Source organism: Fistularia commersonii, chromosome 8, assembly GCF_037954325.1.
Source record: "Fistularia commersonii isolate RoL2024-O1a breed Wild chromosome 8, RoL_Fcom_v1.0, whole genome shotgun sequence".
Taxonomy (NCBI): domain Eukaryota; kingdom Metazoa; phylum Chordata; class Actinopteri; order Syngnathiformes; family Fistulariidae; genus Fistularia; species Fistularia commersonii.
Window position 1 is genome coordinate 9,701,767 of NC_141291.1, and position 12,919 is coordinate 9,714,685.

Here is a 12,919-nt window from a genome sequence, read left to right on the forward strand (position 1 = left end):
AATCCTATTTTAAAATATTAGAATATCATAAAAAAGTATTTTTTGTTTTTGTAACTGCATTACAGAAGATAAAGAACTTTATCACAATATTCTTATTTTCTGAGACAGTCCTGTAGAGATACGCATCCATTTTTTCTCTCATTCCTGGGTTCCTTAGCTGCTAAATGCTATGCAGTTTTTAACAGTATTTTCTTGTTTGGCGCTAGCCAGATTTAGCACTTTGGGTTTGACCTACTGTGCTTCATGTGTCAATGAAATCCAAAGAGATTTTCACATTTTTGCTTTTTATTGTGGTTAAATTATGTTTGCCCTTGGTGCAAAATTGTTTTGAACACAGTAATCGCACTCCCTTGTGGGACCGAAAACAATCACAGCAAGACCCGTAAGAGAGGACGCCGGCTTCCAGACACAGTTTTGGAGTGATGGGAATGAGATCTGACCTTGGTCTTATCAGACACTGGTTTAGCAGGTATTGCAGGTTTAACTGAAACCCGCTAAACCTTAAATCCAATCCAAAAACACACACTGGTAGTGCCAGGTTTGCCGTAGCAATTGGAATTAATATTTACTTATCGGTAGAAATGCTGTATGTAGCAGTCCAAAACACGGGACATCCGTAGAAGTCATACATATAATTACATTTAAAATAGAATGCATACATTTTTCTCAGGATGTCTTATGGTGCCGAAACAAAATGATGCTAAAAACCTTCAGGTGTGGAATAATATACGACTTGACGAGTTGCAGTAACATGCACAGAGGTGAGAAAAATTTCTGCCGGGTAAAAGTGCATTCATAATTTAGGAGCAAAAGAGTTCTTTTCTATAATATGCTATGAAAAGTGATGCATTTTTGTATTTTAGTTTGAGTTTTTGCTCTTTTTTTTCGCCCTTCTTATGCACATCCGCTGGAGTGTGCGGCTTTGTGTAGATCTTAGAGGACACTGAGAACAGAGTGCTAGTTTAGAAGCAGTTTTCAACAGCACGATTTTGGTGGCAGGGGAATACTTAAACTTGAGCTTTAAAAAGATAACAAAACAAAACACTGGTGAGGAGGGTGTAGGATCTTTGTGTGTCTGTGCTTTTTTTTGGGGGGGGGGGCGTTATTGTCTAGTTGCTCAATTTCACGAAGAAAGAGATGGATTGATTTCGGAAGGTTTGCTGCAGAATAAAATCCAGGGTTCAGTAACTGGAGCAGACATCTGGGATGGTGGAAATAATACTGCGTATCAAGCTTTTATTCTCCTCTTCAAAAGGGAACGTTCTGTTTTTCGGTTTTGGTAACGGTTTCGAACGCCGACGTTTCTCTCCGCGTGGTTTAACTACAACCTGGCCGTCCTGCCGGCCCATTCCAAAAGATGCGCATTTTGCGGTTAAAACGGTATTGATCGGATAAGGAGCGGATCCGAATCGAGGTGACTCATCCGAACAATCGGGCTTCGATCGTCTATTCATTGCGAATCATTCCGAAGCTTTTCTGCATCTGTTGCCTGTCATTATCAAAGAGGGCCTCTCCGCCTCCTCATCTGTGCTCTGTGTACTTCCTCATTAGCCGGGATAGAAATATCAAATACAAAAACTTGGCAAAAGGGGGACTTGGGCTTGACTTAACTATCAGATCACCTCAGAAATACAAATAATCCTTATCGCGTGTCCTGTCAGGAACAATGTATTTTAATTGGCCGACGTCTTAGTCGAGGCTATTATTATCATCATCCCAAAATTTGGCCCCCGAATGAATTGCTACATCTGCTGCCAAAAACTACATCTCGAAAATCCTCCTTTTTCTACCCGATCCCCGTCTTTTTTAAATGAATCGTGTAAGCCGGGAGAGTCACCTGTGTTGAACACCGAGCAGGACAATCAGTCCTTTGCTGGCTGCGACTGGGCTACATGTGAAATATGAACACGGGGAACAGATACCCATAATGCTCCCGCCATCTGTTCATTTATTAGTCTGGAACACCCAGCCTCAGTCCAAGCACTAAAGTTCATTAATATTCATACAACATTCATATGTGGAAACGTTGCCCATGGAGTTTGGGTATTAGTGTCAGAGGCGGGGATGGAGGAGTCACACTAATTGATGATTGATGGCTCTGTCATTACCGAGAAGGCCTACAGCAGACATTAATGCAGCATTAGGCCCTACTTTTGGTCCGTATTTGGCCGTGGCCAATTTTAATGCCCTGTTGTTGTTCCCTTTATATTCTTAATTTCTAGTGTTAAGACATTTTTTATGGTACTTTGCCACCCTGGGTTAATTGATATCTTTAAATTTAATTGGTGAGATGGTGAGATGATCGGTAATGCAAACCTGGAGCCAGCAGGAGTATCATATTGTTTATTATGAGAAGAGCTAAACTGTCAAAAAGGAAACTATTTATGATTTTACAGCAAATAGAATAACACATTCTGGTTGAATGAGTGGTGCCATGTTGGAGTCAAAGTCAAATTTCAATTTTCTATTGTTTAACTAAACCGCATATACTTACTTATCTCTTCCTGTGTTTTCTCTCTCTCTCTTTTTTTATTTTTTTATATTTTCTCCTGTCCAGGTTGTCTGTTTGAAGACGAGCTCTGTACGCCGTACGAGTTCTGCGTCAACGGTAAGTCAGACCGAGGCGGACGCGAATGCCCACTGCGCCTCATTATATGGTACATCACCCTTTTGCTATCAACCACCTATGACCTAGCGGATTTAAATCCATCCTGACTATTTTTAGTCAGGGACCAGAGAGCTTTTTTGCTCACAGCATCCGGTTCAGCTGGATTTGAGATATATGAGTCACGGGGGACATAAAGCACAGTAACACACAATGCCAGAGTAAAATAGCCTTATACTGTATCATTCATACTCAACTCACTGCAAAAGCATGTAATTACCCCCCCTCTTTATGCCCCTGAGTATTCTCTACACTGCACGGCAACACCCTCATGCAAATGAGCGTGTCCGCCGTTGCTGTGACAACACGGCACCTGATGAATGCACGGGAAACATCTTCATTGTGTTTTTTTTTTTTTTTTTTTTAATAAATGCATGTGGATGGGGCCAGGCGTCAGCTTTTGAAAGGTTAATGTGATCTCCCATACTGGAAGGGCCGCTACTGCTTTGGAACAGGAAAATTCTGAGATGCTCTTATATGCAAATCGGGCTGCTCATCCTGTCATGTCTGTATTTGCCCTTATGTGTGTAGCAATTAGCAAAGCGGCGCTCGGAGGCTGTTGTTTTTGACTGATCCCTTCATTCAGTCCATTGTCCAGGTGCACGAAGGAGCTCATATAAGCAGAAGGAAATGAAAACACGCAGCCAAGTGCCATTAATCCGAAGGAGAAAATTGAACAAAGATAATATCAGATGGCACAGGTGAATGACAGAGTGAATGGATGTCTCTATATGTGGCCCTGTTACAGATCCAGGGTGAACCAGGGTGGCTCCAGCACCCCTCTAACCCTCAGTGCAGGATAATGGGTATAGATTTGAAAGAATAATATCAGATGTTTCTTTGTTTTCAGTCCCTAGTTGTTTGAGTGTGGCTGCTTTTCAGGCTGGCCGCCTCTGTGTGTATGGACTGAAAACACAAACAACACCAGCTTGGACCTCTTTTTATTATTTTTTTTAATGGCTCCTTATAGGCGGGAGTAAATGTCCCTCCGAGCTCGCCTGTGACGTTAACGCTCAATACCGAGCGGTTTCGGATCTGACGCGCAAGTTGAATATTGTGACAGTTTTAATCGCCAGATAAATTCAAATGGTGCAAAAAAACAGCAATTTGTGCCATGAAGGCAGCGATGTTTGTTGTTGCGGGCAGGTCGCTTTGTTGGAATTCTTTTTTATTCTGCTCATTTGGTCGTAAATGATGTCGTGTTTGACAACACCCATTAGATCGCTAATGCAGCAAAGACTGGAAGACTGAAAAGACTGTTCGGGGACTGAAATGTTCACGGCGCTGTGTACGGTGTTACCGGCAGCAGCAAACAGCTGGCGGGGTGTTTGTTAGGTGAGCGTTTGTGTCTTCATGTCATCCGGGGAGACATCGTGACGGCCGCTGTTTGGAGTATGTGGGCGGGTCAGAATGTATTTCATCTCCCCTGCGAGAGCCGAGGTCCTGGAAAGATACAGATTTGGAGTTGAGAAGAAATTGGAAAATAACTTGGAGTGACCATTCTAGCACAAGGTTACTCCTTTCAAACATCGAAAGCATCTTCCGCATAGTCAACCGTCCAACTGCATCCTCTTCTCTCACACCAAAAAAACTCCGTGACCTTTTTCTCTCCATCCATCAATCCCCTCCCCGGTCTTCCTCTGGAATGCCCGGCAGTTCCGATCTCAGCATCCTTCTTCGCAGATCTCCTTTCACCCTCCCTCTTCTGCACACGTCCGCATCATCTCATTCTGACTTTGAACATCTAGCATGTGCCATCCCTCTAATGGACTCATCTCTGATCCCCTCCGTCCTCCTCACTCCCAAAGACGAACCGCAGCGTCTTCATTTTCTGCTGCCTTCAGCTCTGCCTCCTGTCTCCTCCTCGGTGTCTCTAATCCAGACACCGTGGCTGCTCTTCACCTCCGTCTCCTCCACCTTTGCTGTCCTTCCGGCTGATCCTCCCTTATCACCCCTGACACTTCTCTCCGCCGTTCCAGCCGGAGTTTCTCCGCCTCCCCTCCACACATCGTTGACCTTAAGTACTTAAAATCCTCCAGCTTTTTATCTCTACTCCCAGTTGCCTCGCTGTTCCACTCGGGGAAATAGTTTATTGACAAATTATTGACAGTTGGCAAAGATGGGACTAAATCAGTCACAATATTTATTTCTCCCTTTTTTTAATCAATCATTGATATATATGTGTCCGTGTGTTTGTATTGAGATAAAGCCAATGTTTTTGATTTAAGGCATAAGGCCATGTTGTAGACAAAACTGTTGAGTTCTATAGTTGCAAACAGAAATGAGGAATTTAAATGTTTATATATATGGATCTATATATATATGGATATATAATTTAAATATATGGACGGCATGGCACTTCCTCCTCACAGCAAGAAGGTCCCTGGCTGGATTTGCAATCCAACCTAAATCCAACAGTTTAACAGCCTGATCTCATCAAATTCTGGTGTCTCATCACTGAATTTATCTATTCATTTATCTACCGTCCAACTACAACCACGTGACTTCACGAGTTGCGGATGTGTAGCACTTTTTAAGAACATTAAGTTCTCAAGACTTTATGTATGCATAACCAAAAAGCGACTGCTTAGTGGATGGGGATGTGGACAAACCGACAACAAAAAAATTGTTCCGACTGATTGTCACATTTGTTTTGCTTAATCAACGTAATACTAGCTTTAGTGTTGATGTAAAAAATTATTTAAAGATTGTGTTTTTGAGATTTGCAATGCGGCAGTGCCTCTCACTTCACAGCAAGAAGGTCCCTGGTTGGATTCTGACAAGCAAGGTCTTCTGTGTGGAGTCCAGGAGGTTCATTGGAGACACAAAATTGCCCAGAGTGAATAGTTGCATGTCCATTTTTAGTTATATCATGCCCCTGCGATCAACTGGCGACGGGTCTAGGATGAACGCCGCCTCTCGCCCAACAGGTTCCAGCACCTCCGCAAACTGGAGTGCAGCACAAGAGGCACAGGGAATGAATGTGTGAATTGTTTGTGATTCAAGACAGGACATATTTTCTTAGCGATACAAGCAACGGTGAATTCCCGGAAGTGGATGCCTGCAGCCACTTAGTCTGAAAGCGTAGGGTCGCTAACCAAGCATCAATATTTGACGGGTCGTGAATGAGAAAGTGTCGATATCTCGGTGACTTTCTAGTAAATTTCTCAAAGAATTACCAGGCAGGCGGATCAGTTGAGAATGAGAGGGTGAACGGTTGTATGTGTCGATAAGTGGGCGTCCAGGTCCAGGATGAACCCCGCCTCTCGCCCGATGGCGGCTGGGATAGGGTCCATGAAATAAAAAATACAAAAATAATTCAAAACAATAGGAACACAATGAGACGTCAAAAAAAATAAATAAAATAAAATAAGCGAGAGGGTGGAAAAACAACGACTCGCCTCCCATGGAATGCAAACAACGTTTCTCCCGGAGTGTCAGCGCTCGGGCTCTCGGATGTGTTTTTTGGGAGATGTCGTGAAAGATGAAAGCTGCAATTTCAGCAGGTTATCTTTGGATTTACAGCATGTTAGAGGAGCAAATGTAGAGATCTCTGCCCTTATTTCCATATTAACCCAGTTTAGGGAGGAAACAGGGGAAGAGATGGTAATATACTGCGGAAAAGGGAGTGTAAAAACTGACTTTAATTATACTGGCTACATTGGGGAGCTGTGTATGTGTAGCCTAATAGAGGGAAATTGCTGACACCATGACTAAAAAATACCCAGAGGCGGAGAGGACTTCCACGGTGGGTGAGGACACTTCAAATCCAATTTATAGACTATCATGCAAGGATATTTTGAGGGTGGTTATTCTTTTGATGTGTGTTCGCTGCCTCTTTTCTCTGTTATCTCTCACTGGCCTTTGTGTAACGAAGCTCCAGCCTCACTTAGAAAACCCATTTTGCACAAATTGTAAGGTAATTGTAAGGCAAATGTACATAGAAGGCAAAAAAATAGCGAGGTTGGATTAATACTCTACCTAATATGCAAGTAATGAGGCATTGTGTCGCTGTTTTACGACCTTCACAGTGCACTTTACATCTCTTTCCATTTGGACTGGTGATAAGCAGCCGCTCCAGCTCAAGCGGCGAGCGAGTGGGAGTAACTAGGTCTGCACTTCAACTCCTCTCCAGGTCCCTGAAGGAGTAACCTGGTTTATTCTGGTCTGAGCTGACGGTGCTTGTCCTCACTGGAGCTGTTGCCATGCAGAGTGGCCAAAGGGAGGGAAGGCGATGCTCTGTGATGCCAGCCGACACTAATTCATGCAAAACTGAATGTGATGAATACTCTCCTGGACTCTATTCTCATTTTTTGGCAGAAAAATAAATGTCGCCCCGATCTGACTCTCCAACGCCATTTTTGTAAATAGAATCATACACAGTATCATTAAAAAAAAAAAACAAATAAAAATGGCCGAACTACTCAGGTAAACCATTGCAAAGTGTAGGCACCCTTTGAGCAGAAATCAAAGATTGAAAACAAGCACTATAATGATTTTAATCTTATATTGATTTTTTTTTTGTGTGTTTCTCAGTTTAGTGGCAGTCTTTACTGTAAAGAATGGAACAAGAAGCAACTGAAAGACACTGACTGAAAAGCTTTACGCTGCAAGGAAACACAGGAAGGCATTTAGATCCGGGGAAGAGGTAGCGAACTGGCTGTAAATCAGTCCTTCAAACCCGACGAGACAAAGTAACTCCCTCCGAAAAAACACCGACAGACTGTGCAAAGGTGATAAAGACGCATGGCAGTCTGCGTTACTTCCCCGCGATCGATTTTCAATGTGCATCGATTCGATTTTGAAAAGCGTTACAGAGCGTCATTGTTTGCGCTTATTTCTTGTTTTGTTTTGGTTTTTTTTTTTCATAGTGAAACATTATTAGCCAGAGACAGGAAATGTATTTTCACTTGATGCAGTTCTCCGGAGTTAGTGGCTTACCGGAATGATAAGCTATAGTGCAGCAGATAAGTGCTACGTTTCCCTGAAGGCACTGGCCGGCCCTTATTAAAACACAGAGAAACAGTACTCAATTGATCGGCGGTCATCTTTACCTCCGCTCTGGCTGATATCTTTTTAAACATCCATGTTGTATTTTACATTTAAACAGTTAAGGTGATGTGGGCATTGATCACCGCCTGCCACCGGGGCAATTGCAGCCTAAGCAACACTTTAAGTAACCACTAGAGAATCAATAACTCTATACAATCTGCATCGTTGGCAGAAATGGCCCCAAGGACATGGCTATGCACGACTGTAAATTAAAACAGACTAAACAACACGCGACGATGAACAGGACGAACATAAAAACAATTTTTAATGGGGAATAATGGCAGAAGCGTGTTTGTTTTTGGAGATTTATTGACGAGGCAACAGGAGCGGATCTAAGGATGATCGGTGAGACGTTGGCTTTAACGAGGCAAATACGAGAGGATGCGCTGGTCAAGGATGAATAGTTCATCCCCCGGATTGTATTTTTCCAGGATGGACCACTTTATCTTTATTTGTTTGTTATTGACATGCAGATTTCGCCGCATTGCATGAACGTTATTAACACGCGAATGATAAAACGGCCGAATCTGAAAAGCACAGAAGGACCCGAAAACACCTCGGGAGCGCCTATAAGTCAAAGCTGCGGATTTACGTCTCTGCTCTTTTCTTTATTGGCAGGCAACATCTGGCCAGTGTCGCCGAATCCAATTGGGCCTTTTCATTTTTGCAGACACGCGAGTTGCACAGCTAATACACTTGTTTCAATATGTCTTCATTTGCCCCCGTTCCCCCGACAACCCATCTTCCAGGAACACGCCGCTGTCTGTCCGCCACCATGGTTCCCCGTCCTATTCCAGAGCATTTTTTTTTGTTTTTCCGTTAGCTTTAGCAGCTTTAGCAGCTAGATTTAGTGCCTATTTAGAGCGAGATGTGGGATCAATCACTTTTTTGGGACCAATTGGTTATTGATTTGATGGTTCTGTGTGTAACCTGTCCCGTTTGGGAGGATTTATTGAATTGCATCACGTCGTGTTTCTTATCGCGGCGACAGCATCGGCCTGGTTTTGCAAGGAGATGTAAATTGATCTGTTGTGAGCTTAATATTTCTTTAATGCTGGGAGAAGATCAGCGGAAAACTGCCACGTTGGGCTCGGCTTAATTGACTTCTGCCTCGCTCCCTTAATGAACTTGGACGTTTTAGCCTCATATTGATACTGTGCCGTCTCATATTTGGTTAGGTATCATACAAAGAGCTCTGTGTTTTATATTCCGCTTTCAACACTAAACACATCGTGTGCCTTTCCAAGCCTGAAATTAAAAGGACGTTCTTTCGAGGGTCAAAAACAAGAAAAAAAAGCTTGTTTTACTATTGAAATGCCAGCCACAGTAAACCCCCTGCTGCTGGTTTTGATTCATTTCAAGCAAACAATAAAGTTCTCTCTGGCAACAGCTCTCCCTGATGCACCGGTAGACATTCTGCGCTTTTGGTGTTTCATTTGAACACATGCACACATGAAGTGTCTTTAAAACAACAGTTTGGGAAATAGCACGTCTAATAGTAGCCATTACCACGGAAACCGATGAAGGCAGCGGACCATCAAGCATTTAACGGTTTCCATCACCTGTTAGGTCATCAGCCTCCCTGTGATTCTTACACAACACACCGCGAGGAAAAATACATCTAAAAATGTAACTTGTTATCATATGAGACAACCTCTCTGGCAGCTCGGGAGACGGCTAACATCCTGTGAGTCAGACGTGTCTGTGATGATCCGTGTCAGTGTAGGCGGAAAGTTTTCCTTCGCGTTCCTCTGGACCCCAAATAACTCCTGAGTGTTGGACGTGTCGTCTATGCTAATTCGCCACCTCCTACTGGCTTTCCTGTTCAGAGCTGTCGTCCAGCCGGGTGAGGCGGATTCTCGGTCGGACCTCATCTGACACCTCGCCTTTTCTCTTCGTAATTATCCCTCACCGGATTCCGACAGGCAGCCATTTCTGTGATCTCCTCGTGGGTTTCCTCTCCCTTGGGTTTCCTCCCACAGTCCAAAACTGGTCCACGTGTTGTTTGCATTGTGTGTATATTAAGATGCTAGACCGTGGCGAAATGGTTAGCGCCTCTTCCTCATGGTGAGAAGGTTCCTTGTTGGGTTTCGGCAGGGAATCTGTGGAGTCTCTATGTTTAAAACATGCATTGGAGACCATAAATGGTCCAGCCGTGTGAACAAGGGGGTTGGATGGTTTTATTTCTGCATGACGGGAACCAGAGTAAATGGTTGCATTTCTCGAATTTTTAACCTTATGATCTATTGGTGTCCGGTGCAGGTTAAACCCGCCTCTTGCCCGACGACAGCTGCCGTAGGCTCCAGCACCCCTGCGACCCTGAGTGCAGGATGAGCGGTATAGATAATGAATTTATGAATAAATTACTTTTACTCTAATCGGGCTGAATGATGTGCATTCAGCTCAAGTTTTTTTTAAAGCATTTACCTGCATCAATGATTGTTCTGTTTGTTTGTTTTTTGTTCAGTTTCGTCCCCCGGAAGCCAAAACATCTTAGACATATTCTCACTGCACAGTTCTGCTGGTTGGTCTGCATACTTTGACTGCTTGTGTGGTAAAAATAGCACCCGATCACTCAGAGTGAACACGGGTTAATATTATAGCCTGGTTCTGTATTTTTTGCAAAAGGGGAGAATGGAGGACCCCGTGCACTGGATGGGCTGTGAACCAAATCGCTTGATGTGAGTGTGATTGAATCATCTCGGTGAGGTTTCTATGTCTCGCTTCAGATTTATTCTCAAGTAAGATCATCACAATTGAAAATAATGCATGGTTGTTATGATCTTCTAGACTTGCTTATTGGCTATACTATCTCAAAGTACTTCCTCCGGGTGTTTCCTGTGGAGTAGAATCCTGGTATTTTTGATTCGTGTTAATATGGAGGTGAAGAGTGGAACTTGCCTTGCGCCGGAGGCTTCGGCCTGGCCTCGTGCCCGATGCGTCAGCAGACATCAATCCTCGCGATGATGTTTGCTGTCACTGTCGGACATCTTGGGGGCTAATTAACGGGATGCCGCGATGCGTGACAGTGTGTTGACTCACATCATTAGATCCGGTGTAATCGCAGTGGCATCCTCACACGTTCTCGCATCGGGATTGCATTAGCACGTTCACGTGGAGGAGGTCATTTCGATGGAATCTGCAGGATTCATCGCCGGAGATCATCTGGGAGGTTTGCCTTCATTTTGGGGACTTCAGCCCGCGAGATGTATGGATTTTTCGCCCCCGGCTGAAAAAAGAAAAAAAAAAAAGTTGACGTGAAGGGCCATTTATATTCCAGGCGGAACATCTACACAATGCATTCTGACCTCCTGAGCTTCAGCATCTTTCAGAGGTCCAGACCAGCCATTGAATTATGGGGCTGATAGGGACTCTGTGGCATGAGTTGCCTAGCAACCTGTATTGAGTGAGGCGGGAGGCCTGCTGATAGGGAGATTACCATAGCTCCTGATAAAGTCCTTCCTGTCATGAATGGCTGCTTATCGCGATGCTGTTGGAGGAAAAATGTCAGCTATTAACTCTCCGAAACAGGGTGTCAGAGGTGTGGAGACGTCGGCGGTACCACACACTGCCCAGGCATTCCTGCAGGACAGATACACATCGCTTTGCAGGACATTTGTCCAATGTTTCTTCAAAAAAAAAAAAAAAAAAAAAAAAGGATTGTCTTCATGTTCAGGCAGCCCAGTGTTTAATTGTCACTGGAAATGTATTAAATTGATAAAGCATTTTACAGATTTCAATGTGGTATGTATATCTTCTTGTCCTAAAACTATTAATTGGGATATTTTATATCCCTTTTATTCCCGTCTGAAAAATGTGCTGGCTCTTAAAATGGTATTTCATATTGATGTGTGTAGCGAGTAAGCACTTCCTCCTTACTTTCTGTGTGGAGTCTACATGTTCACCCCGTGTCTGTGTGAGGTTTCTCTGATAAGCCGAGTAGCGGTCACCAATTTTTGCGTTCTCTTCCCTCACAGATGGAGTGTTCGGTCGATGCCAGGCGTCGCCTGGTGCGGACATGTCCACGTACGCCGTTTCACCCAGCGCTCTGCTCCGCCTCAGGATCGCCCTGCAGAAGCTGGCGCACCGAGGTAGGCAACCCATGTTTTCCTGTCCGTCTGCATCTTTTCCCATGTCAGTCATGAATAAGACTTCCCGTGAAGGCCGTAAGCTAGTTAACTCGTCCCTCTGGACATTGTTTTGACATCATCGGCCAACTCTGGCAGCCCCTGTTGGCTTATACCCTGACATCAGGATCTGCTGTGATGGCTGACTGACTGCAGCACAGAGCGTAATCACATCAGAGATCCGCCTCCCCAATCAATGACAGCCTCTAACCTGCCTTTTACAACTTAAAAGGGAAATGTTATGTTGACATAAAGCTGCGGACAGAGGTAACTATCAGGGTGATATTATGGACTCAGACCTGAGATTTAGAAGTAACAGTCGCAGCATTGTGAATATTTTGTTCAACCTTTTGTTAATATTGTGAGATTCTTTCAGATTGCGTCCATATTCGATGTGCACTGTACTTATGGATAGTCTTTTTTTTCCACCTATGTCTAAAAAAAACCCTCAACTTATCTCATTTTGTGTGTTTTATACACAGATCTGCTTCTTACTGGTGTTTTGTCATCTGTTTATCTGTTGTACATCATTATGATTACATATTAACATCTTTGTTTATTATATGTGTGCATGATAACATTATTTCTTAGATCATTTCTTTCTTTCTTCTAAAAAAAAAAAAAGCAAATAATAAATGGACACACACACATATGCGGGAAGGCACATTAAATCTGCTGCAAAGATAGATCAATTGCATCAGCTGTGACTTTTGACATTGAAATTTCTCCATTGGGTGCATTTTCTACTTGCGATTGAAGCGAGCTCAATGAACAACAGATAGAAGTGACTGAATCCTGATATGTCTCACTTGAAGACGGTTCTTGCCTCAGTGTATAACCTTGTCATGGGACGTAGGTATTCTTGAAGCAAGTGTTCTCAATCATCAGTGATGCAATTGTTTCAATGTCTTGTCCCAGACTGCGTGCTCTGTGGCCTGTAATTGCAGTCATTGGTCACCGGGGGGCAGTAGATACCTTTTAACATCAGACATGGCCCGCAAACATTAGCCTTCCAAACATAATTGGCTTTGCAGGCCACTCTGAGCTTAATATCTTTTAACAGGCGTGAACCATT

The 12,919-nt window shown here is 43.6% G+C and overlaps 1 protein-coding gene across 1 annotated transcript in view; it reads left to right on the plus strand.

The window, feature by feature from the left end:
• The window catches only part of ptprn2 (protein tyrosine phosphatase receptor type N2), a 127,066-nt gene that overhangs the window by 13,106 nt on the left and 101,041 nt on the right, over positions 1 to 12,919 (plus strand). The window contains exons 2-3 of the mRNA XM_086151060.1: positions 2,558 to 2,608; positions 11,695 to 11,808. Of these exons, the coding sequence (XP_086007186.1) occupies positions 2,558 to 2,608; positions 11,695 to 11,808 (165 nt within the window). The remainder of the gene's footprint in view (positions 1 to 2,557; positions 2,609 to 11,694; positions 11,809 to 12,919) is intronic.